The 27,065-nt window shown below is 36.6% G+C and overlaps 1 protein-coding gene across 4 annotated transcripts in view; it reads right to left on the minus strand.

Moving 5' to 3' along the window:
- The window catches only part of pcdh11 (protocadherin 11), a 215,139-nt gene that overhangs the window by 169,316 nt on the left and 18,758 nt on the right, over positions 1-27,065 (minus strand). Inside the window, exon 4 of one of the 4 annotated variants that reach the window (XM_056250366.1) lies at positions 21,584-23,281. The exons of the other annotated variants lie outside the window; for them this stretch is intronic. Within the exon in view, the coding sequence (XP_056106341.1) occupies positions 23,198-23,281 (84 nt within the window). The 3' untranslated portion in view covers positions 21,584-23,197. Of the gene's footprint in view, positions 1-21,583; positions 23,282-27,065 lie in introns of those variants that run through there. 4 annotated transcript variants of the gene reach the window in all.

Genomic DNA, 27,065 nt, shown 5'->3' on the forward strand with positions numbered 1-27,065 from the left:
ATAATACATACAAGGTAGTGAGACACATATACAATACATAAGAGAGAAAAAGCACAAAAACAAAACAAAAACAACAAAATACAAAACAGCCCAGTACAGTCATCGATAAAGTGGTGTATGTAGGGACATGAGATCCTTTCTGTGATGCAAGTATGGATAGGGACAGTCCGGTGGTATCAGTATAGTTTTAGTGAAGTATTAATTATCCCAACAATCACAACAACAACAGCAATATATTAATATTAGTGGTGATAGTATCAATGATAATATTTATAATGATAATTCATGACAATAATAGGAGCATTAGCTCTAGAAATCTATAATAATAGTAACAATAGTACTAATAACAATACATTTAGGTCAGTCAAAAAGATGTCACCGTACCTGCTCTAAACTCTAGGTCAGGGGGCTGATCCACAGCTGCCAGTGAGCACAACCAACAGACATCCCCACCCCCCTACCCACACAAACACCGACACCTCTCCTCTATTCAATAATCCGATTCCCCCTCACCGCCGCCAGCGACACCCAACCCCCGTAGTTATGTTTTAAGGCTCCATTGAGGTTTCCTCTAAAAAGTGCGCCGGGGCACCATAACAGGCACCTCCAAACCAAGCTCCCTTAGTTTGTTTGTGACCTGACATAACCAAATGTTATGGGTGGTTGGCCCTCTTGCCCCCTTTTTTTTTTCTTTTTCTTTTTTTTTTCATGGCTTTGAGCAAGGTGTGCACTGGTTAGCTCCCCAGCCAGAGACACCACATCCAACCCAGGTATCAAATCAATATTATTCTTTAACATGAGGGAGGGATCTGGCCAGAGGCAGTGAAAGGGAGGGGCCAGTCAGTCCAATCACTAAGTCTGTAATGATTATGCCAACAGGATATGCCAGTTGTACCCACCACCAGCACCTAGAACAGACGCCCGACCCAGACCATTTATGTTTTGAACAAAATTTTATACATATTTATACGTAATATTTTCTGAATTGTCATTTATATAGAACGAGGGAGGAAGGGAAGACTAATCATTCTATAATAATAATAATAATAATGTCAATATCATCATCCCTACTACCACCATCTTTAATAAAAATAAAAATAGCAATAGTATGCAGAAATAAAATAAAAGTACAACTTATCGAACATATACAGGTATACATACATACACACACACATACATATACACACGCATGCATACATCTACACATATATACAAATATACATACACATACACATACATACATACAAATAGATACATGTACCTACATATATATATTATATATATATATATATAAAGGACATCTATACTGAATAATTATAGTACTTGTACAGTAATACTCAGAGATTATTCATTATTTGTCTATAAACGTGTAGTTTGGAGAATGCGTTGGTCCGGTTCCAGGTTATTGATTTATATGAAGATAAGTTAGGAATGGTTTCCAGATATCAAGAAATGTAGATATAATATTCTTGTTAGTGTATGTTATTTTTTCTAATGTGATGTACTCTATTAGAAGATTTGTCCAGTGATTGATATGTATACAGTTCTTGGACTTCCAGTTTTGCAAAATTACTTTCTTGGCGATAGTTAGAGAGATGAGGAGGGGGTTTTTGTATTTGATTGGGAGATTAACAACTTCCATGCAGTTATTAAGTAAACAGAGTGACGGGGATGGAGGGATTCCACAACCCATGATAACGGAGAGTTTTGTGGTCACTGATATCCAAAATGAATGAACTGATTGACAGGTCCATAGGGCATGAAAATAGTCATCTGTGCTCCCCAGTGTGCATTGTGAACAAATGTCTGTGTCCCTCAGGCCCATTACAAACATCTTTCTTTCGGTGATGTGAATCCTGTGAATGATCTTGAACTGTATGAGCTGGAGGTTAGTGTTATTAGTCATTGAAAATGTGTTGCTACAGATTTCCTTCCAGAGGTCGGTGTTGGGGGAGAAGGCTAAATCTTTTTCCCATTTATTCATGGGTATTATAATTGCAGTATCATTATTTAATATAAGTTTATGTAGTTTGGATATTAGTTTGTTGGTATTAGTGATTTTCATTATATCTTCCATTAACTGAGAGGGATGAAGTGGGTTATTAATTATGTTGATCTTGGTTTTAACTATGGATTTAATTTGTTGATATTGTAGAAACTGTTCTCCTCCAAGACCGTACCTCTGGACTAGTATTTTAAATGATACGAATTGGTTGTTTTCAAATAAGTGATGGAGATGAGTGATTCCTTTTTGTTTCCAAGATGGAAAATTGATCGGTTTATTGCATAATTGAAAATCAGGGTTGAACCAAATGGGGGTGTATCTACATGATGTTAATGGTGAATTATTCATTTTGTTTACTTGCCACCAGGCTGTCAGTGTTGATGCAATTGTAATATTATTAAAATAGAGCATTTTCTTAATTGATTTTGGTAGAAAGGCAAGGTCTGAAATTGAAGTATCTTTGCAATGGTTTTGTTCTAATTCCATCCATGAATTATTATGATTATTTTTATGAATCCATTTATATAAATATTGTAGCTGGTTTGCTAAAAAGTAATATTGAAAATTTGGAGATTCTAGGCCGCCGTGTGATTTTGTCTTTTGTAATTTTTCCAGTGATATTTTAGGTGTTTTATTTTTCCAATAGAAGTGAGAGGTTAATGAATCCAGTGATTTGAACCATTTATTAGTGGGTGTTGTTGGAAGCATTGAGAACAGATAGTTGACTTGTGGTAAAGTTTTCATTTTAACTGTAGCAATGCGACCGATAAGTGATAGTGGTAGGTTAGTCCAGCGTTTTAAGTCATCTCCAATTTTTTTTAAAAGTGGGGTATAGTTAAGATTAAACAACTCTGACAGTCTGGAGGAAATGTTGATACCCAAGTATGTAATGTTGCCAATGTGGAGTGGAAGAGAAGAATCATGAGCTGTGGAATCCCAGGCGCCCTCAGAAAGGGGTAATATTGTTGATTTATTCCAGTTTATTGTATAATCAGAAAGTTTTGAAAAAATATTAATAATTTTAAAGGTTTCTTTCAATGACTTATAAGGGTTTTGTAAACATAACAATAGATCATCTGCATAAAGACAGATCTTATGTTGTGTATTGACGTTTTGTATTCCTTTGATATTATCATTTTGTCGTATTGCTGCTGCAAGTGGTTCTATAAACAGGGCAAATAAAGAAGGAGAAAGTGGGCATCCTTGTCTGGTCCCTCTGTGAAGTGTGAAATTTTGTGATGTGATCCCATTTGTTGTTATTGTGGCCCTAGGTGAAGTATATAGTATTTTAATCCAGTGGATGAATGACTCTCCAAAGCCAAATCTATGTAGAGTGTTAAAAAGAAATGTCCAGTTAACTTTGTCAAATGCTTTTTCGGCATCAAGTGATACAATTATAGTTTTAGTGTGATTTTGTTGTGCAAGGTTAATTAGGTTGAATAATCTACGCATATTATCCGAAGCATTCCTGTGTTTAATAAAACCTGTTTGATCATGGTGAATTAACATCGGGATAACTGTTTCTATTCTAGTAGCTAATGCTTTGGTAATGATTTTTAAATCTGTGTTTATTAATGAAAGAGGGCGGTAACTAGAGGGGTGCATTGGATCTTTGTTTGGTTTTAGCAAAAGTGTCATAACCGCCGTATTCATGTGTGCTGGTATTGTCGAAGTAGTTTTAATTTCTTTAATAACTTTGATAAATAAAGGAGATAGAATTGGCCAGAAATGTCTATAGAATTCAGCTGGTAGTCCATCAGGTCCGGGTGATTTGTTATTTGGCATTTGGTCTAATGCTTTATGGAGTTCAGCATGAGTGAGAGGTGTATCTAATGCATTTGCCTGTTCTTTTGACATTGATGGTAGCTTTAATTAGGTTTAAAAGCAACTTGAAATTATCATAAAAGTGGTCCAATTCTCCTAAAGCTTAGTATGAGATGTTTTTTTTAAAGAATATTAATGGTATGGTAACACTTTATTTTAAGGTGACACAGTTATGTGACATTACTACATGTACTTACTATAATAATAACAATAAATTATGCATAATTACAAGTAACTAACCCTAAACCAAACCCTAACTGTAACTCTATAAAGTACATGTAGTTAATATTACTTAGTAGTACTTATTTGAGTAAGTACAATGTAACTATGTCACCTTAACCCTTAAACGCATGCTTCAGGTCTTTAGTGACCCGGGACGTCATTTACTACCCTCCTCCTCGTTCATTTTTTAAAAGTTAGACATCAATCTTCTTAGTATTCCTCAATCAATTTATTATAAATAATATGACAAGAAAATAATGCCTGTTTTCCCATTATTGTTTTGTAAAAATTGAATAGGGTCGCTAACGACCCGAGGTGTGTAACAGTGTAAGTTGTTCCTCTTTGTCGCCATCTCTGTTCGAAATCTGCAATTGCAGTTATTCACGGAATTATCAACTATACGTTGCGTTGGTTGTGCCTCGACACGGCACAGCGCGGATGAATCCAATGTTTGAGGAGAGTGTGAAGCTGTCAGTCGCCGCGCCGGTGTGGATACTGGCATTCAGAATCACAGATTATTCTTTTTGGAAGTATGACCAACATAAGAATTTTCACCGGAAAATGTCATCTGAGCAAGTAAGTAACATCCGCTTTTGTTCTGGTTCTGACCAATTAAGGGAAAAAAATCATTGCAGTAAATCGCGCTGATTAAATCTAACAATCGCTTATCATATCAAGGTAAAACCGTGCAAATTATACTTTGTTCTCAAATTGTTAATGTTCAACATCAGCCTTGCGTGACTACATTTAATGCCCTTCCGATATTTATCCTTGGTTTCGCATGGGTCCGGTTCCAGTCTCTTTTTCTCCATAGCCACTCCGAAGTCTTTTGCATTTTACATGTCGAATCGAGCTAAGGCAAGCAGATAGTTTTGAACACTGGCTGGTTATGTATTTGCTCAAACATTTATTTTGGATAATTTTTTACCCAAAAAAGCTTCAGACTGCAGCTTTAAATAAGATAATGATGAATAATTATGTTTTTGAGAACCAAAATCAGCATCTTTTTTAACAATATACAGTATAATGAAAGTAAGTGAGAATTGGGACTGTCATTGGAGCTTGACAGCCCTGGTTCTCACTCACTTTCATTATACTGTATATTGTTAAAAATAAAATGCCCTCTTATGTTCTACAGGAGAAAGAAAGTCATCCGGGTTTGGAACAACATGAGGGTGAATAAACTATTCCCTTAAGTAGGACATCACTGCCAGGCCAGAATGCTTGTTCACCGCTGGTTTTATGCATCTGAGGTTTCAGTTGCAATACTTTCAGCTGCTTATAAATTCTCTGGCTTCAGCGGCCTCATGCTTTTATTTGCCGGAGCATTGATCTCCGACTGGATGGCAGATCACAAAGCCTTATCGTTCCACCATTCTTCACACTGTGGCTCAAATACATTAAAGTACACTGCCACCGCCAGATTAGGGTTAAAGTAAAAGCTCAAGTCAAAGTTTTATGTGCATATCTCTTCTATATAGGAGCTTAACATTAAAAGGAATATCACATCGATCTCTATAGCAGTAAACAATGATAGAAAGACAGCGGTCTGCAGCAGGCAGCTTAACCTTGGCAACACTAAAACTTTAAAAGTATGTTGCTATATTGAGGATTGTAGTTTTCATTTATTGATTAACAATGAACTTTTTCCTAAGCACAAAAGTATACTTTGGTATTGACATTAGATTCCTGAAAAACACATGACCAGATACCACATGGAAACTAGTTTTCGAGTTCAAAGCATCTTGATTCAAACTGAATGCTTAATTCTGTTTTTCTCTCCTGCATTTTTAGAGCTAGTTTAATGTCAGTAACAGCTGCGCACGACGGCTGTTAGCATTACAAGTGCTCTTGTCGCAGGTTGATTAAGGAAATAGTTTTGATTCTGAAAACCTAATTGCATTTTCATTATGTTATGTCAAACACGGGCATTAATATAAGACTAAAACGCTAAATTGTTGATTATAAAAGCTGCTTTGTCCAGCTTTGAAGTTGCAGGAAGCTCGGCTCCTTTCTCAGCCAGAGATGTTTCATTATTTATGCATTTTAATTCATTTCAGGAGGCCTAGACAACTAACCAGTTTATATGAAGTGACAGAAAGACTGAGTCAGATTAAATTATCCTCTTCATGTGATTTGCGGCCTTCAGAACCCCTCCCCCTCCAGGTTCCCCTCCCACCGCACTTCCTTTCCATCAACAGCTTGTGTGTCTGAACCGAGCCCAGTCGCACGTCTTTGTTTTAACTCTCCAAGCCTCAAGCGCATGCAAATGAATTTGGCACTTGACGTTTGAAGCGTAAGATGAAGAAAAATTCCCCAAGTGCAAAATCAAATAGATAAGAGGCAGGATTCCTCACTTTGCAGGAAATGTGTGTTTTGACTTGCTCTGTCTTTCATGTCTTTTCTTTAGACTTAAGCAGTCAAGGACAACTGGTTTTGAAGACACTTAATTTTCAATATCCAATTGCATTGACGGATATACTCTATTAATATCATACATCCGGTGTTATTGTTAAGAAGTGACACTTCATTTTCACGATAGGAATATTAGAGTAGAACCAAAGAAACCAACCAGCTCATTCCTCCCTTCCTTCCTTCCTTCCTTCCTTCCTTCCTTCCTTCCTTTATTCATTAAAAAATTAATCAATAATAATGAATGAACGAATTAATAAAAGAACAAACAAATTCACATAAATAAATAGCCAAAATATTTTTAGTAATAGATTTTTTTTACAAAACTTAGGGCCAGATTTACTAAACAGGACAAATTAGCGTGAGAGAGTAATTCCATAAAAAGCGCCGATGGAAGTAGAAAGTTATGCGCGTGATCTACTGACGACGCGCAAATTAAAGCACACAGACACAGCCGGATCATTTCCATATTAACCCTCTGGGGTCCAAAGTGTTTTTGGGGTCCTTGAGATGTTTTGACATACTCTGACATTTGTGCTTTTTTCAGTTGCTTATAAACATATTACTGGCAAAGGTGTAATTACACTCTATTTAGCACACACAGGGCTACCATAATGTGTTATCAACATGTATGTACATTTTTGTATTTTTGAGAGAATATTGTTTATGCGTGGTTATTGAAAAAACTAAAACTTAAAGTTTCTGAAATAAGGCCACAAAACACATACTAAATATGTGTCCACAAGACTTTTGACTAATGGATGTTGTCACCTAGAGTTTTTTCTTCAAAATGATCTGAAAATCATCCTGCCTTATCATTCACATAAAACAATAGATTGGTTTAAATTTAAAAATGACACTTTTTGTTTGGAAAGGCAATATGCGCAGGGGTGTGACCTGCTGTGATTCACACCTGAGAAGACAATGGGCCCGCATAATGAGCGCATAATGAGCGCATAATGGGGCTGCATACTAATGACCCTTTCATTCAGGTGTGTCACTGAGCCACAAGAATGCAATGACAATATATATATATATATATATATATATAATACAAAATTGGTTCACAGTTCCAATTATTTATTTATTTTTCAAATTGTGCTTGCAAATTGTATAATATCAAATGTAAAAATTTCTAGTAATTGTGCAGTTAATTATCATACTGTTTTTACAGAAAGTTTGGGAATGTATCCCAAATGTGTCACTAATAAAACACAATACAAATAATTTAAAGAGGAGGCTTATATTGAGCTTTTAAGATTTACCTAAGATTTATTTATATGTAGCCTACATATATTTTTGCTATTTTAATAAAAAGGTTACAATTACAACAACAATTAAAATTTTAACTATATTTCAAATGTAATCTTTCTTTGTATTATATACTAAAGTATACATTTTATCATACATATTTCACAGTTGCGGAATAATTAGTTTGAATATAGCTTACAATCGAACAAACACTATAATAACATCTTAGCAAACAAGCTTATTTGATGTGGCAGTATTTTACAGTAAAAACGACATCTTGTCTTTCATATGTAACATATCGTTTTTATGATTAGGACATATAAATGTTAATTTGCAGTTTAATACGTTCAACATATTTCAGTCGATTTTTACTCATCACAGTATTGGAATATAGTAAGGTAAAAGCTGTTCATTCATTCACACACAAAAACGCGATTCAAACAGTCTTTTTGTTTACAGACACTATTCCATATCGCGATTTGCACAAAGCACTTGAAAATAAAGAATGTACCTATTTCCTCGGCTGGATCCGTTGCTCCTCCAAATGAAACTACCTGTAGCCTACTTCTGAGGTAATTTTTTCCAGGATTATTATTAAGATAGTACTATTATTCCTCACAGCATCGTAATATGAGTCTCTTTCGGTGGTTATCCAGCTGATGTGGGCGTGGATCGCCTCAGAGCATTTGTGTTTGAATAGAGCGCGCGCTCCGTGGGCGTGGTCAAATTAACTTTAATGAGCTGAGACGAGAACGACTATCATCTCTCTCTTTTCGTACAGATTACATAAAATGAGAAATATTTTTTTTAAAAAAAAATTACTTCATTTAAAAGAAGATAATTCAGGCTTCATGCCTGTGTGCCTGTATACCTGTTTGACTGAGTATTTGCAGAGTTACAGTTCATTTTTCGGACGCGTTTCAGAATGGACTTCACTGACAGAGAGAACGCAGAACGCGCATCATGTTTATTTTTCTTTATTAGGCGAAAAGCACAACACTTTGTTTTTATTATGAGGTTCCACAAAAAAAATACAAACTTAACAGGATCGAATGATGTACAACACTTATATGTAAGATCAAAATTAACAGAGTAATTTGAGTCTCTTTTGCACTGATAAGGAACAAAGTGAGCTGGTATCGCCGGCGAGACCGCCGACCCCAGAGAGTTAACCAGCGTAATCTACCAAGAGCAGCACAAATTAGTATTTGGTTTAAGACGTGTTTTGTTTTGGGCGGTGAATAATGGAGCAAATACCAGTAAATCGACTAGCGCAAACCTTAGTAAACCTTGCATGATTCATTTAAAAACTCTTCTCCCATAAATGTAGTGTCTGAAAGGGAAACTCCTACAAATGCATATGCAATAAGGTGTTAGTAAATCTGGCCATTAAAAACGTGTGCACTTATTAAATGTCAATTGAATCATACACAACAATATAGTTTAAAAATAATGACTTAAAGCCATTAATGATATAAGCTAAAAACAAAAATTATGTTAAGTTCATTGCAATGTTGAAATAATTAGGATTTTAAAATGTTTTTGAAAGAAGTCTCTTACACTGTAAAAAAAATATATGATCAATAAGTTATGACAACATACTGTATGTTTTTTACATTGCGCTAACTACGTTTAATAAGTTAAGCAATTTTCAACTTTTTTATGTTATACAAAATTCAACTAATTGTAGGCCTAAGCCAATTGAATGTAATTTAAGTTGAAATTGTGAGTTGTGAGCTCTTTAGATTGAAACCTTACATTGTGATTGCAGAAAAATAAGCAACACAATCCTTATTAAATAATCACTGCTGCCTATTCAGTCTTGCATTATACATAGTTTGATCAATGCTTTATATAAAACCTGACAAAGTTACATCCTCCTATTATCTGCCAGCTGAAAATCAATCATTAGATGCTACTGTAGTTCCGAACACCCAGCTGGAACTGAAGTCCTCTCTCTAGCTTAGATGTTATTTCGGTTTTCCATTGACACATTGCTCATGCAGAAGACGACACATATTGCTCTGTAATAAAATGATGTGGTCTTAAAGTCCCTTTAAAAAAAAAAACTTAAAGTCCCCTAGTAGTCAATAATTGTATCCCTTAAAACTCATCTTCGATCACCAAAATTACATATTTAAACGTTTTTTTCCTTGAAAAATTAAACGTCTTCATGCCTTAAACTAGCTTAAATGTAACTCTACATACACCTTTGCCTCATTTAGTATACGCGGTACTATGAATATGCAAATTAGCCCCGCCTCCACTCACTCACACCAGATCAGAGATCCACTCGTTGACGTGATTGGTTATAAGGTTGTGATGTCAGAAACACCAACGATTTCAAACCGGGATTTTGAGACTGTCTTTGGTTCACTGCAGTTTTAAGGAGAAAATACTCAGCAATGGTGCTGACTTTGCTTGACTTTGAATTTTCTCAAGATTTGTCTTAAAGCATATTAAAAACACCACATAGACATATAAGCAACATTAAAAGCTTGATTTTCACCACAGCGGGGACTTTAAGAAAATGGTGCATTATGCTTAATTATTTATCAAGCGAAAGGGATTCTGATCTTAAGTGAATAAAATCTTACAGTATGGGAAAATATTTTTGAGTAGGTTAGACTGTAATTTCATAATGAAGAAGCCTTAAAAATCGGAATTACTGTTCATCCATACGTGTTCCATCAGAGTAACCGCCAACGTCAATAAATTGTCCTACGTTGCCAGCAGCGGCAGTGAAAAAGTGCAAGAGTCATCTGTTATACTACACCAGGCCACCACGGAATATTGGTCAGCGGCGACAGGACACTTTAAAATAAAAAAAGGCTGACTTTGACGCCCCGATAGGGCACAGCAAGGAGATGAATTGAGAGTAAACTCTGTGTTGAAACTCATAAATCTCACATTACAGGCCATATTCAGCTGGGAACATTCAGCATGAGCTGCAGCCCAGTGTCTTTTTTTCACGAGTAGCCATCTTACTAATTACTCGACATGCCGGTTTTAGCGCTGTGGTCATGACTGAATGCTTGTCCTTGGTAAGTTAGCGAGCTGCATATGCTTTAAAACTTCCCCTGTGAGTGTTATCAAGTTGTCAGAAAATAGATAGGCCAAAAAAAGAAAAGAAACTGCTACAGGACGGTTCGAGTACCTCGGCATCTCCTCGCCCCCGCCGTTCTGCCAAGGTCTGATGTTTGCATTGTGACGAGAACTACAAAAGAGTCCCTGATGAATTCAAGCTGTGGTCGATGTGAGCAAGGGGTCAAGAAAATGTGGTATGTCTGGGTGACCTTAATCACACACAGGTTCAGGCGGACTCCGGTTTCACTTGTGGGCCTTATTTCAGGTCACTGCCTCAAAGTCAAAGGAGGGCACAGTCATTATCTCCAGTAGGAGAACCCAATCATCCACACAATGAAATGAGCTCCGTTCTCACAATGCACTCAAGTGTTGTCCATCTCCCTGGGCTGAACACATGTATTCGCAGTACGTGCTAATCTATGAAGTGAATTAGCCATAAAAAATTTGTCCTGGTCTGCTCGCTGTTGCCTCGGCACACAAAGCAGATTTACAACCCATCAAACAGCATTGGTACTGAACCGAAATCAAAACCAGTGCCTGGAAAATAGACTATATTAGTCATATTGTGCATTAGGGTTGGCTATTATAGCTAGCCGCTCTGTCTGCTGTGCCTGTTATTGACATTGCACATGCAATAAATGTATTACATTATATAATTACATGTTATTTCTACTAGGCCTTCATGTAGCTCAAAAAGGTAAATGTTACAATATAGCACAAGCAAAACAGCCAATGGCATCTCATTAGTATTTATAAGTAAAGTGTGGCTCACATTTATTTATGTTTGGAAAGAAACATAATGATATAATCCATATAAAGTTTATACAAAACGAATATAAAACGTTCACAAATCCTACATGGGGATACTTGAATACATAAGTTGATTTTATTGGATTTTTATAAAAAAATAATCATAATGATAATATATTAGTATTATGTGTTTTTAATAAAGCTTTGATAATAATTAACTTCAGTCATACAAGTAATGCAAATAACTTTACCTTTATTAGGCCCGTCTATATTTGAGGGAATACATAAATAAATAAATGTTTGCTAATCTCAGACAAAGTTTCTCCATCACGTCTTCCTGCAAACAAACAAACAAATTAATAAATAATAAATCATTGTAAAATTATTCGCAAAGATTTGTCCTTTATATCAACAGGTTATTTTAGATACTATGTCAAAATGTTGATATTGCGTAAGTGGGTAACACTTTAAGTTAACTAATATTAAATAACAATTAATGAGCAATACATTTTTACAGTATTTATTAATATTTGTTAATGTTAGTTGATAAAAATACAACTGTTCGTAGTTCATGTTAGCCCATTAAAGAAAATATAAACAGATACAACTTTTGATTTTAATAATGTATTAGTAAATGTTCAAATTAATAACTAAGATGAATAAATGTTAGTTCATGTTATCTACTGTAGTCAACTATAATGCTAACAAATGGAACCTTTTTGCACAGTATAAACTATGGTCAAATGCAGCTGTGGGATCAACCACAACCATGGCTCCTGTAAATACTACAGCCGAGCTTCTGTAAACTCTTTGTAGACTTGATTTAGAGTTACCAGGCTCTAAATCAAGTTAGATAGAGCTGCCAGTCCACAGGCACTCTCGCCTATGTTTAATTAGTACAGATTGACTCCCTCGTCAGAGTGACACGTGCTGAAGCAAGACTACGAGCAATGGCTCCCATATCCCCCATTGATTTCAATATCATTCAGTATGATAGCTTTGTTGTGTCTTTACACCTGAGGTCCTTGCCACGCAAACAAATAGAAAACAAGCACAGCAAACACTCTACACTTAAAGCTTGACAGCGCTTTAGTCAGACTTCAAACTACGTGTGACTGCAGCAAAATGACGATCTGCTCTGGTGAAGGCTGAGGTGAAATTATTTCATCTCGTGAGATCTAACCAGACAAAAAACATCACAAATATACGGTGTCGGCGGAAATCACATGCAATAATGCGTTTAACAGATCTATCAAAGGTAGACTTCACATGCTCAGCTAATGAATCAGTTATGACTCCCAGCCTGATTGTTTCAGAGCGTTCTGAACAGTTTTAACACGTTTCACTTGATTGCATGAGCTCAGCTGTTCATTTTAAGGGACAGTGGCTCAATGTTTCGGGGGAGGAATAACATTATCTGTCCATGTGCTTGGCTTCTGCTTATTGAGATTTATCATGCCCACCATCCATGGCAATCAAAAGGCATCGCCCCATGCAGACAGATTGCAGAACAGCCAAAGCCCATTTTTATTTATAAAAAAAAAAAATGTCAAAAAAAGAGAGAGAGAGAGAGAGAGAGAGAGAGAGAGAGAGAGAGAGAGAGAGAGAGAGAGAGAGAGAGAGAGAGAGAGAGAGAGAGAGAGAGAGAGAGAGAGAGAGAGAGAGAGAGAGAGAGAGAGAGAGAGAGAGAGAGAGAGAGAGAGAGAGAGAGAGAGAGAGAGAGAGAGAGAGAGAGAGAGAGAGAGAGAGGCAAAGCAATATGAAAGTACATAGCTCACAAAAGAGAATGCTACTGTCTTTTATCTGCCGATAAAACAACTTTTAAAAAATACAACATTTGAAACAGCAATGACCATATGAAATGTTTATGCCTTTATGTGTTGTCAAAACATCAGTAAGCTTTGAAAAAAGCAGACGCTTTGGTCTGGTCTTATGATTTCAATATTTTTTTTGTGTGTGTTTTTTTTTTTTTTTTTTGTTAAAGTTTCCAAATACGATCCAAGCCGTTCTGTTCAAATATTAAAATCTAAGACACTTTGAAAGGTGCGCTTTAGGTGTATTTATTACAGCGCAAAAGAGAAGTGCTTGGTTTGAAAAGGCATCCGTTTCATTTTAGTATTGAAAAGGTGTTTTAAAGAATGTGTTCCATAAAGGAGCATAAGACTGCACCCAAGGAAAGTAATTTATCTTTCCGCGCCTCTTTGTCCTATTTATTTAGAAAATATACACAATTTTTCAAGCACCCATCATGTGTGACAAAAGCCACTACTGTTAGATGGAGGGAAGCACAGAGTATGGTAAGGTATTAAACAATACAGTAGCTTTCAAAGTGCTTACTAGGCAAGCGGCAGGCATCCGAAGGCATGCGGGGTCTACAGGGCAGCTCTCTGGGGCCGACAATCTGTACGAACAGTATATGCTTCCAGCTTCTGCTCACATTCCCCTGAACAGCAGGTCTGTCTCTCTTACATTTGACTGCCTGCAGCCAGATTTAATCTAATGAACGCATAATGGCACACACACACACTATCTTATAATAAAATCTTCCCGGGTCTGTTTTGCAATGTAATACCGAGCTGACATTTTGTTGACATTCCAGATCAGGATTTTGTTCTTAAGTCCAAAGCAAGACAAAGTTTGGATGTCATAAATATATAATGATCCATAGTATGAATAGCGATCTTAAAAATAGCAAGCTCTCTGCCCTGATATTGATATTTGCTAATAACCTCTGCCAGCAAGTTAAGTTTGAAAGAATGTCAATTCAAGCTTGCATAATTCGAATTTCTTTGTCTCCTGGAAACTTAACAGTCTGTCTGCTCTCGTTTACGCGTCTGGCCGCCTGCTGCACAGACCGTGGAGGGGATGATGCATATTAAATCGAGAGCACCGGCCATTCAATTTGACCTCTGATCACACGTTTTTGTCCAATTAAAAAGGAAAGCTAATTGAATTAAATTCCATTTAGCATTTTTTGACCACGTTATACAATGTTGATCTATTCTGTTAACACTATTTTCCCCTCCGATCTAGCACCGGTTCACCTTTAAAAGTGCATTATATGGTCTCCTGGCTACGTGACGTCCATACGCCATCCACTCTTGCCGTTCCGAGCTCTAATGAGTCTGCTGCCGACTAATTAGAGAAATATGTCTCGGTTGCGCTTGTTGTCCATCCCTGATGATGAGGTGGTTAAAAAGTAGGGATACAAAAACGAAAGGTTCATTCTAGTGGTGTTGAGAGAATTTTCTTCTCTATAGCATTAATTAAATAGCAAAGGAGATTTAATATAACACAAAGGTTATACAGTACCATTCAAAAGTTTGGGGACGGTACTTTTTTTGTGAAAGAAATTAACTTTTTCATTTTATGTATTAAACTGTTCAAACTGTGACATTGGAGAAATTGATAATATTCTATATCAAATTAACGCATTTATTTTGAACTTTACTTGCATGTGTGCAGCTGTTTGCAATGTTGATAATAATACGAAATGTTTCTTGAGCAGCAAATCAGCATATTAGAAAGATTTCTGAAGGATCATGTGACACTTAAGACTGGAGTAATGATGCTGAAAATACAGCTTTGCCATCACGGGAATAAATTCTGTAAAACAAAGTTGCTGCGTTAAATTTTAAGTACAATCAACTTTGATATTTAAGTCATTTCAACTTAAATTACATTAAACTGACTTAAAAAATGAGTGGAATCTTGTATAACATAAAAAAAGTTGAAAATTGCTTAACTTATTTTGATGAGTTAAAGCAATGTAAAAACATATGTTGTCATAACTTATTGATTATATAATTTTTTACAGTGTAAGCTCCGAGCGGGATTCGAACAGGCGTTTCTGTCATGAGAGGCAAGCGCGCAAACAAGGACGCTAAAGGCTGCAACCTCTAGCATCTATCGCTAGTGCGTCTCTTGAAAGCAGGGGAGTGAGGTAGCTGGCCTCCGTTAAACTTCACTCCCATACGGGTCACGGCACCATTGTAACCCCTCCGGTCCTACTCGCGCCGCCCCGAGCAGGACTCGAACCGGCGTCTCCGACATGGGAGGCGGGGGCGCTAACAAGGGCGCTAAAGACTGCAGCCTCTATCATCTTTTGCTAGTTTCTCACACAGCTCTTACTAGCTGGCCTCTGTTATAATTACATTTTAAAACATATTCAAATTGAAAGAAATTATTTTAAATGTTTTTATTATTATTAAATAAATGCAGCCTTGGTGAGCAAAAAACACTTCTTTCAAAAACATAGAAAAATATTACGAGCCCAAACATTTGAATGGTAGTGTATTTCAGTATTCCTTTTATTATTTTCAAATATCAGAAATGCCATTCATAAGAAGCTATTCAGACCAGGCTTAGGAGCGACAGCTGTATGTTCAGCGCGACAAACGCAAGCCTCGTTGAGAGACAGCTCTGTTGAGGGGCTATTATATAGTCAACAAAGTAACAACGGCTTGGAGCAAATCGCTTGTCTATTGTGTGGTCAAACATTGTTCGGAGCAGGGTTCAAAAGTCTGCCCTAATTGGGTCTCACTCTAGAGACGTCTACTCCATGTCAGCTATGTAGCATAAACTCGCCGGCAGAGCGGAGCAGAGAGTGTCTGAGGCTCAGTGATTAGCACCCTGCCCAGTTAATTTTAGCAAGGTTTGGAACAGGACTAATCAGGAATTAAGAGTCGGCATCCACCCTAAACCGCCTTCTTTATGCCATCACACTTTCAGGATGGAAAAAAGGCAATTGTCTGCTGTCTCCGATTATCCCCAGGAAAGCCTATAATCTGGCTGACAGTACTTAAGGAGTCAAGCAGCAAATAAACAACATTGATTATCATCCACTGTTCTTTTTTCTCCCTTATTTTTTGTCCTGTAGATAGATGAGGAAGTTTGGTGGCTCCAACCCCCCTTCTTACCATCTGCTTCAGCAAATGTTAAGGCTGGGTAAATACCCCTTAGTCCTTTGTCCAAACCAGATTATCAGCTATTCTAAGATGGGGCTGGGTTCTTATCGTCTTCCAATCTCTTTTGCGAGCGTAAATCAAGAAATCTGTGCTGGATTACCTGGATTACAGTGGCTCTGAACAGTGTCTTTAAGTCAACGCCTCCCAACCTGACTAGCCGATTTTCTGCTTACCCACTTAGAAAAGATCTCATGCAAATGTCCGTTCCACACAGCACTGTTTCCTAGAAATAAGCCCTGAAGATGGAGGAACTGCTTTCTTTGGAAAATGAACACATGTTTTGTGTGTGTCACAATTGTGTATATTTCTTAGAGGGAACAGTTCACCCATAAATGAAACTTCTGTCATTATTTACTCACCCTCATGACGTTCCAAGCCTGTTTGACCTTCTTCTCACGGTAAAACACAAAGAAGGCAATTTGAAAAAATGTCCACGCTGCTCTTTTCCATTCAAAGTAAAAATATATGTAAAAAAAAATTATTGAAAGAAAGTCATAAGGATTTAGAGAGACATGAGATTTAGTAAATAATGGCAGCATTTTTATTAGAATTGGGTGGATTATTTCTTGATTTTATTTAAAAATGTCAAATGAATGTTACTACATATCTGTAAAAAAAAAAATTAATAGACCACTGCAAATTTTGCAGTTGCTCTGGATTTATTATTTATATGTATCTGTTTGAGTAAAATAATTTGTTTGTTTTTTATTCTACAAACTACTGAAAAAATTTCTTCCAAATTCCACATAAATATATTGTCAGTTAGATCATTTATTTTCAGAAAAAATCCATTTGGTTTAAATAACAGAAGAATATACCATGTTTTCAGACCTTGAATAATGCAAAGAAAACAACAGAGCTGTATAATATATATGCAAATATATTTCACAGCAGCACTAATATAACTTTTATCATTTGCCTTACAATAAAAGTGAGAAAACCATGTTTATATAAGATAACCCTCACAAAAAAAAAAAAAAAAAAACACAGGTTTGGAACAACATTGTAAATTATGACAATATTGATTTTTGGGTGAACTATTCCCCTTTAACATACATTAAAATAATTAAAACAGCCATGCCACTAATAAATAAATACATAGTGAATTATGTTGCAGAGCAGTGCAAAGATGTGGCATACAAAAGATACCTTGCTATATATGCAGACAAAATGAAAAACAAGCTCTGGAAATTGAATTCTGATCCCTTGTTTTAGAAGAATGTATTTCTTAGACAGTGTCCTCCTGAAGATTAGTGTATAACAACATTCTTCAATTGAATTTCGAGAGCATTTAATCAGACAGCAGTGTATTTATTTTGAAGCTTTTTTACATTTTCCCTTTGGAATAATAAGCCTATACAACCTGGCAATCCTAGACAAACAAGCACGACAATCAAGTTTAAAAGCAATTCCTAATCTCCCCCGAAAACCAAGAAAAAGCTATATGGCTGTAGAGCTGCTTTAACGTCAGACGTGCTCCATTTAGGACAATCTTTTCTGCATTAGGATACTTTTGAATGTGAGAAACAGACTCTCTAATTGACATTGCTCAATTCTGTACTGAAAGAAATGTCTGCATATATACACACTCATAATTCATTCCCTTCATCAATAATATTAACATCAGCTATCTCCGAGCAATTGTATGTAAATCTGTTCAGCCTAAAAATAGTTATCCCTGTGTGGCTTGTGAATATTTATACCATTGTACTTTTAACCAATGGGCACATTTTAACAAGCGACAACCGGTGTCTTTAAGAACTGCTTCGATTTTTGAACACACAAATGTAGAACTGCAAAAAATGATTGAATAATTCAGTTTGGCAGAGATTTGGCAGCAGGAGTGCTCTGCACTGCCTTGAGTGCAAATAACAGAGACCATCTTCCTGTTTCCTACACCGCTGCACAGAAAATGCATAAATAGCACTACATAGAGATAATCAGCAAACCCTTTGGGGCTTGGACACAATATTCTCAGTCTGCAGTAATTCCCTCGTGTACCTGATCATTTATAACGACAGACGACTCTCCGGTACCCTCAAATCCCGGCCCCATTCTGCCCCTCTGTGTGTGATGTAATACTGAGGACACAGGATATGATCGATATGAATTATAAATACGATCTCAAGACATATGTTTTGTTGCACTTTCTCAGCAATCTGATCCTAGTCTGTCCTCTTCAAGATACATTTTGTCATTCTAAAGTCCAGCCGATTTATTAATTCATGAGCTCTTCTATGGTGCAGTACTCTCATAGTCAGCACCTGCCGGAGAGGTACTTTCATAGGCATTCAGAGTCAAGTAATGCAATTCCTCACTGGTTTCACTTTCATTGTGCTGTGGCAGCGAGGTTTTGTTTGGAATCATTAAGTTTCTTTAAATTAATCAAAATTAAATCTATTTTTAGAAATAATTCGTGCATTTATTCTTTCTCACCAACACGCGCAGGAAAGGAAAAGAGGAAATGAAGCTATGTGTTTCTGAGGATTTGTAACATTGTGCAAAGTCTGATGTGAAAGTCGAGTGGCATCAAAGGTAACATTAAACAAAAGTTCACCCTACAATTTCAACTGTGTCATCATTTACTCACCCTCATGCCGTTCCAAATCTGTATGACTTTTTCCTCTGCAGAACACAAAAGAAGATATTTTGAAGAACTGTTTTGGTTCATATAATGAAAGTCAATGGGGTCCAAAACAACAGCCCACTATCTTCAACTGACAAAAAAAAAAAAAAAAATGCTCATGAGGCTGCATTTGTTTGATCCAAAAATTACAGTAAAAACAGCAATATTCTGAAAAAAATATTACAATTTAAAATAACAGTTTTCTATTTTTAATATTTGTAAATGTAATTTATTTCTGTGATGCAAAGCTGGATTTTTCAGCATCATTACTCTGAAAATCTTTCCGAAATCATTATAAAATGCTGATTTTCTGCACAAGAAACATTTCTTATTATCAATGCTGAAAACAGGTGTGCTGCTTTGCTTAATATTCTTTGTGGAAACTGTGATACATTTTCTTCAGAATTCTTTGAAGAATAGAATGTTCAATAGAACAGCATTCATATGAAAAACAAATCTATTGTAATATAAATGTCTCTACTACTTTTGATCAATTTAATGCATCCTCGCTGAATAAAAGTATTAATTTGTAAGTATAACGTCTCACTTTGTGTGTAAATGACTTTCATTTTTGGGTGAACTGTACAGTACCTTTAACCTGTTCAAGGTTGTTTTAGGCTAATGTACTCAATCCCTGAGGCATTTCCATTATTAAGGCTGAAACTTTACAGTTAATCAGTCTCCTTATTGACAGTTGCTTTATTAGATTATGAGCAAACATGCAGGTACGTTAGCTTTGTGCACACCACATGGAGCCTCATAATCCATGGCATGCAGTAGCTAGCATTTCTATTTGATTCAATGAGAATTCTTCTTCCTCTAAACGCTGTCAAACAAATAATACATTTAAGCTCAACGCCACAAATCAAGCAGAGCCAACACACGAAACTCTCCTCAGCTGTCACAGTCAATTTGAAGAATAACAATGGCTAAATTACATATCTTTAAGAAACATAATTTGCCAGCAGATGGAGACCAATCTGTTGGAAGATTTTTACCCATTCTTTAAATCCAAAGACAGTAAAACTCTCTGGAATACTCCATTTTGATTGGTTGATTCATTCTGCGTTCAGTTTTGTATAATGACCACTTGACAGTATAATTGACCGTTGTAAAAAGCAACTGATTTCCTACATGACTGTGCAAGTCTTTTGTATTATTCTGTGGTCTCTTTCTTCTCGAACAACTGATGAAATGATATTTACATTTATGCATTTGGCAGATGCTTTTATCCAAAGTAACTTACACTGCACTCAAGCTTTATATTTAATCAATTCATGCATTCCCTGGGAATTGAACCCATGACCTTGGCATTGCCATGCACTACAGTTTGAACTACAGAAATTTAAAATCATATCAAATAAAATCACTATTTCATGTATATTCCTTTATTTACTTGGTAGAAGCTGAGTTGTAGAAGCAGCAGCCTGCTGATTGTATATTTTTAAAAATATGTGCATAATAATAAACATGTGCAAGCTGGAGTGAGCAAAAGTGTTTCACGAAAGAGCAAATGTGCTTTGATGATGGTCTTCTCATTCAGTTCTTATGGAAGTGTGCATGCAAACATAGAGAGTACACATAGTTTAGCACACTGAGAGTTTACATTGTGATATTAATAGCATGCTGACATTTGCACACTACCTCAGAAAAAAAGGAGACAAGCTCAACGCAGTGCATGTGCACCATTTTCTCTAATCACCAAGGACATATTTCCCTTAAGGGAAATGGGTAGCTCTCCAGTCTTGCAATTTAAAGTAACTTTGATAAGCAATTAAATTGTTTTCCATTGCGCCTCTCATTTCTCCCTTCTTTCATGTGAACTTCTGGAACAGATGCTTTGAAACCACATACATGGGAACAATGGCTGGCTCTTGGGCCAGCTCACAAACGGATGTTGAGGTAATATGTGATCAGTGAGCCTTAAAAATTGTAATTGTTCAGTCTTATAAAAAGGTACATTTCAATAGATGCATAAATTCCAGTGCAGTTGCATAATTGAGCTAAATAAACGTGGTTGCGTAATTTATATACTGCCAGTACTTGTGAGTTTAAAGAGCCAATGTGGCTCAGCCTTTATGCTTTTTTATTAATGCACCACAACATTCTTACTTTATACTTTACAGTAAAACAAACAAACACAAATATTTTGAAAGGGAAATTAAGCAATATATTAAATGGGAATATATACAGTGGGGTTCAAAAATCAGAGACAAATTTTTTTTTTTTTAAATCATCAAATGAGGAAGTAGATACTAATATCTAATAATACATTTTGTGACATGTTCCCCTGATTTTATTGTTTATAATAAAAATTAGCATTACTTTAAACAACTACAATACAGAAACATTATCATAATCGTGGTCTCAGACTTTTGGACCCCACTGCATATAAATGTAATATTGTTTAGTTAATAAATGACGCATGGAAATGTGCAGTACAATGCAAAAGACTTTAATAAACTTCCAAAGCTCAAACATACATAAAACAGTTATATACAGTTGACTTCACATGTTGGCAAAACAAAGAAGAATACAAAGATAATGTAAGGTGCTTCATATATAATGAAAGTGATGAGACCCTTACATTAAAAAAAAAAGTCCATTTCTTTTTTTCCCTCCCATCGTTTTCTTTGCCTATCGCAAATATCCAGGCATGTCTAATTGTTTCTTGCACAGTGCTACAGTTTTATGTGTGAGTCATTCTGTGTTTCCTACTCCAGAGCGTTACACTTGACACCATTAAGACATCTGATACCTCCGCAGGAATAAGAGGTCAAACATTTGGGCCCAAAGACACTTCTACAAATCAGCCCATTTGCTAAAAAGGAGTAAATTACTGCTTGAACAAAAGTGCTATCCATCAAAGCAATTTATTAGTGATGTAATAGTCATTCAAGACGGAAATACCCGACTGCTAAGTTTCACAAAAGAGCTGTAGAATGGTTATCACGACTTTAAAGTGCTCATGTAGTGTGAGTTCTCGTTTGATTGCAAATTTATTGCTGTTGACATCAAATCTAAATAGTCCACGTTGTATTTTCGTGCTCTGTATTGTATTTTCTACTTTTAATATACTTTTTTTCGCCCCATCTCTGTTGTATGAATACATAGCATGTCAGTTTCAGAATATACAAACACCCAGGTGATGTAACTAAAACCTACCATCTCGTATGACAGATTGCCGGAGGCTTTCTATTCAAAATCAGTTAAATACATCTTACAGGTTATATTGGCTCTGGTAAAAGCGAACTACACAGACAACATATAAAGGTCAGACCCGGTGTCCCTTTCTACTGCGTACAAGGGGATTCTTTGATTAGAAAGCAGGAACACTGTCCCATATGATTGCAGCTTAGTAAAGCATTAGGGCTATATTAGACTCTTCCACGTCCAAAATTCGGAGGCAATCAGTGTCACAGCTAAAGTGTGTTGGTACCTCCTATAGAGGGCCATGCATTTCAATGTTAGCCACACATTAACAAGCCTTGGCAATCAGTGATGAGGAGTTTGCCGTATCAAGGCTGTGATAACGGATCTATCGAATACTGCGCCTGTGCGAGCACAGAATGAACAAATAAAACAGTAATAGCAGGTGAGCAAAGGATATATAGAGTAAAAAAAAGAAACAACCAGCAGGCACGTCAAAGTTTCATCGAACTTTGTCTAATGTGTCAATCAAGGAAATCAGTGAACAAAATCAATCAATAAATAGACACACAGACGACAAGGACTGTGATGCTTCTATACATAAATACATATCTATATAAACATCCTATACAGAGGTCTTTGCCATAGTCATATTCCATTTGGATAAGCAGAGTGGAGGTGTCTTTCGTGCCCTATTCGGTGCAACCGGTGAATGAGGACAAAAGGGTTTAAACAAAGCATTTCAAACCTCCTACAAGTCACAAGCAGAGTTTCGGACGGTTAAATTAGTCTGATGTTGCTCTCTAGGACTCGTTTGAGGCTGGAGATTCTGTACAGTTCACGTTTTCACCTCTTCAGTGATTGCCTTCCTCTCCCTCCCTCCCTCTCTTTAGGAAATGGCAGCTAGAGATTGATTTTTATCCTGTGGGAGCGAGCTGTACCTGTGCCACAGAGTGTGCCATAGAGTGGTGGTTTCAGTGCCGTCTCCTGTAATATAGAGAGACAGACAGATATAGGGAGATTGTAGTTACAAAATCATCTGGCTTGCTAAGCTGCAGTATGTACTGTGTAAGATGATAATGAAGTCCTCTCTCTCTCTGGACATATACATTCACATGCATACATAAAGAGAGAGAAAGAGAAAGCATTCTTCAAGGAACAGACTAAAAGAGTTATGTGCTATTTTTAACTTGTCGGATTTACCTTGAAGAATGCTGGGTGTTATCAACGGGTAAAAGTGACTAGTCAGTGCATGCAGGTAAACCAAATGGCTTTTTGCTCCAAATGTGCCGTTACATCCACCACACTACAGCAACACTCATTCATTGATGACAACAGGAAGCTCATGTGACTAAAACATTTCTTTTTAAGATAGTTGGATAGTGGTTTGGTATAACACTTAAAATTTTTTTTTTTTTTACTCAACTGATAGGGTTATATTACCTCATTATTACTTTTCTGAGTCAACCTCTTAAATTCATCACTGAAATCTATATCTGCAAGCGACAGTGGATGAATCTAATTAGCATGTGCAAGAGAAAAGTACCATTTCAAAGCTCTCTATAGTTACTCTTCAACTAACACAGTCTCATCCCAAGACGTCATATGACTGACGCTTTTGACCATACGCCAACATCCGACGTTTTAGGGTACCCTTTAACGTCAGTTGGATGACGATCCTAGGGCGTCATCTAACTGACGCTTTACCTTTAGCGTCAGTTAGATGACGCGGGTAGGTTTAGGTCTGGGGTAGGGTTAGGATTAGATAGCGTCATCTAACTGACGTTAAAGGGTACCCTAAAACGTCGGATGTTGACGTATGGTCAAAAGCGTCAGTCATATGACGTCTTGGGATGAGACTGGGCTGCTTCAACAATGCCAAAAAATCTAAATAAAAGATAAGTGACTTAAGAGACTTTTTCAAGCTGACAGCAGTGACATTAAAGTGCAGCCTAACTGGTAGAACACAATGTCAAGCTCATTGTTCATTTCCTAGGAAACACATGCTGATAAAATGTATATAATGGACTTAGGTTATTTTTGGGAGAAAAAAACAAATCTACCTCACACTGCTGTTCCTACTTCAAAAATGTAGCAACACAAATATGGATTTCTATGTGAGCGCATTGTATAACCACAACTGGAAAGCTGAAATTTGATCAAAAACACAGTAAAACAGTAATGATGTGAATTTATGTTACAATTTAAAACAATCCTACTTTAATATATTTAAAAATGTAATTTATTGCTGTGATGGCAAAGCTGAATTTTCAGCATCATTACTACAGTCTTCAGTGTCATGTCACACACACACACACATAATATATATATATATATATATATATATATATATATATATAATGTATGCAATAACCAAAACATCCATAAAGCCTCAGGGCAATACTGATAATGGCAAACTTGTATTTAACTTACGATTCTCTATGGCAGAAACAAATGGTTAAAAAAAAAGAGAGAACAGTATTAAACGAGCATGTAGAATATATTACTAAAGTCCAAGATGCACAAGAATTGCAGATGGGCAATTGCTGGTTGCCTATAGGCAAACTAGGAAGCCGACTGGCAGCAGCACAGTCAGGCTGGCAAGAAAGAAAGAGTTTTATTTTTAAATTTAACTAATTCATTTATTTTTGGGACATTCACTTATAATTATTGGACTTATATTAGAAAAGTTATCACCCCATTAGTTCTAAATCTAAATATACTTTCCATCATTCTACCTAGTAGTGCCACTCCCGCCCCGCCCCCACCCCCACCCTTTAGAGCGGCATCGGTCTACATGCAAAACACCCTGATGTACAACCAAAATTGTCATCAAAACGAATATAACTATCAGGACATGAATACAAAAGATGACGACTTTTACCGCTGGAGATGACTAATGATTTTGAAGCCCGAAACACACGTCTGAAAGGTATGGTTATGTAGCGTATGTGTTTGTGAGAGAAAGTGAGGGAGAAGTGACGTAGCTCACCTTATTGTGTGCGTAATATTTATATACGCCATATATTAATATTTATAACTGCTACGAAGAGCTGTGCAAGTGACAGGATTCCGGGTGAATGAGCACAGCTTGCACACCATCGCTTCGCAGCTACTAGAACTACCACCGATTTGCTGCTTTCCATGTGTCTCTCATTGAAAATGAACTAGAGACTTGTGCTTCCGCATCCTATGTAAAACATGTCGAAGTGGTACTGCGGCCCACCTGGAATTAGACCGAATCTTCCAGGAGATATTCTTCATAATAATATAATATGGAATTTGCATTTGCAGCTAGTGATTGCGTGCAGATTTTTTTTTTTACATTGCATAATGAAAAAATTATAATCAGAAAACATGCTTGTATTTGCTTTTATTTTAGTGCAATTGTATCAATAAACAAAATCTCCAGTGTTTCACATCCATCTCAAAGATCGTGTTTAATTGTGAGTGTGAAGTGTGGGCGGCCCAAATTTTTTTTTGCCTAGAGCGGCAGTTGAGCTTGTGCCGGCCCTGTTGATGGGCTAAGCACTGAAGAAATTGCCTGGAGTTTTACACAACTGGAAGTAATCAATAGAGAGAGAGAGAGAAATTCAAGAGAGATTAATCACTTCATGAATTTCTAAAAAAAATGTGTTTGTTAGAAATCTAGACACATCTGCCCTATACCCGGTGAGATTCAAAAATGAAGTAGAATTTGAATTATTGAAACGAGGGTGGGTAAGAGCACAAACTATGGACTCAAGGACATCCTCTCCCATATTTTATGATGTTTTCGAAAAGCTGAACGTACCATGAAGCCTGATGCAAAAAAATGTGTTTGACTGTGAGGCCCCATAACCCTGTGAGGGCATATTCATACCAATCTGAATGAAGACGGGTTTGCAAGTAACATGAGGTTAGAATGGCGAAGCTACTGACCTCAAATACACCCCATCTCTGAATATAGAGGCCTTATAGCGTTTGATTTGACTAGCGTTCTTGCATATTCATGGCCTTGCCAGGGATCAGTCAAGTACGGTGGAATTTACTTGATCTGCCACAACTAAAGTGTGTATTCAGACAGAAGCCCCACCACCACCGGAGGGACTGACCTCTAAAATCACTGTCTGAGAACAAGGAGTGCAAAAGATAAAAGAAAGGCAGAGATGAGTGAAAGGGGTGGGAAAGAGGTTTGTGGTGCTGAGCAGAATGCAGAATGGACCTCTGATGGTATTATGAGCCATATGGCCCATAACTATGGTGTATTTTGACAAGCTTTTCTTTGATGCTGACATCATTCCCAGCCCCCTAAGCATCCCATTGACCTTCATCAACGAGTGTTTCCTGGGAGAAATGCATCATTTAATGGTCGCTACAAATGTTCTTGCTCCTATTCATCATGGCACATTCAGACATGATGTTTCTCAGACATCGAGATGGGGCCACTAAAGTTAAGTAATGTTGACATTTGTGTCACTGCTTTATAGCTAACATGAGACACCACAGCTAATGCACCAAATATGGGGCCAACGAGTATGGGACATGATCTGATATTCAAGATATTTCAATATCTGGTGTCTGTCTGTCTGTCAGTAATGTATCTCAGCTGCTTTCCAAGTGTTGTTTACAATGACTAAGTAAGAAGAAATATTTAAAAAAAATTGCTATTGTATGAAAGCAAAAATAAGGTTTGCCAAAAGTGGAATGCTACATAAAGAGCACTTTACTTCAGAATTGAAGATGATTCAGGATAGTATAACCTTTTTTTTTAATGGGCGATTTCAATAGT

This window comes from Rhinichthys klamathensis, unplaced genomic scaffold, assembly GCF_029890125.1.
Source record: "Rhinichthys klamathensis goyatoka isolate OS25496 unplaced genomic scaffold, OSU_Roscu_1.1 h1tg000068l_1, whole genome shotgun sequence".
NCBI classification, from domain to species: domain Eukaryota; kingdom Metazoa; phylum Chordata; class Actinopteri; order Cypriniformes; family Leuciscidae; genus Rhinichthys; species Rhinichthys klamathensis.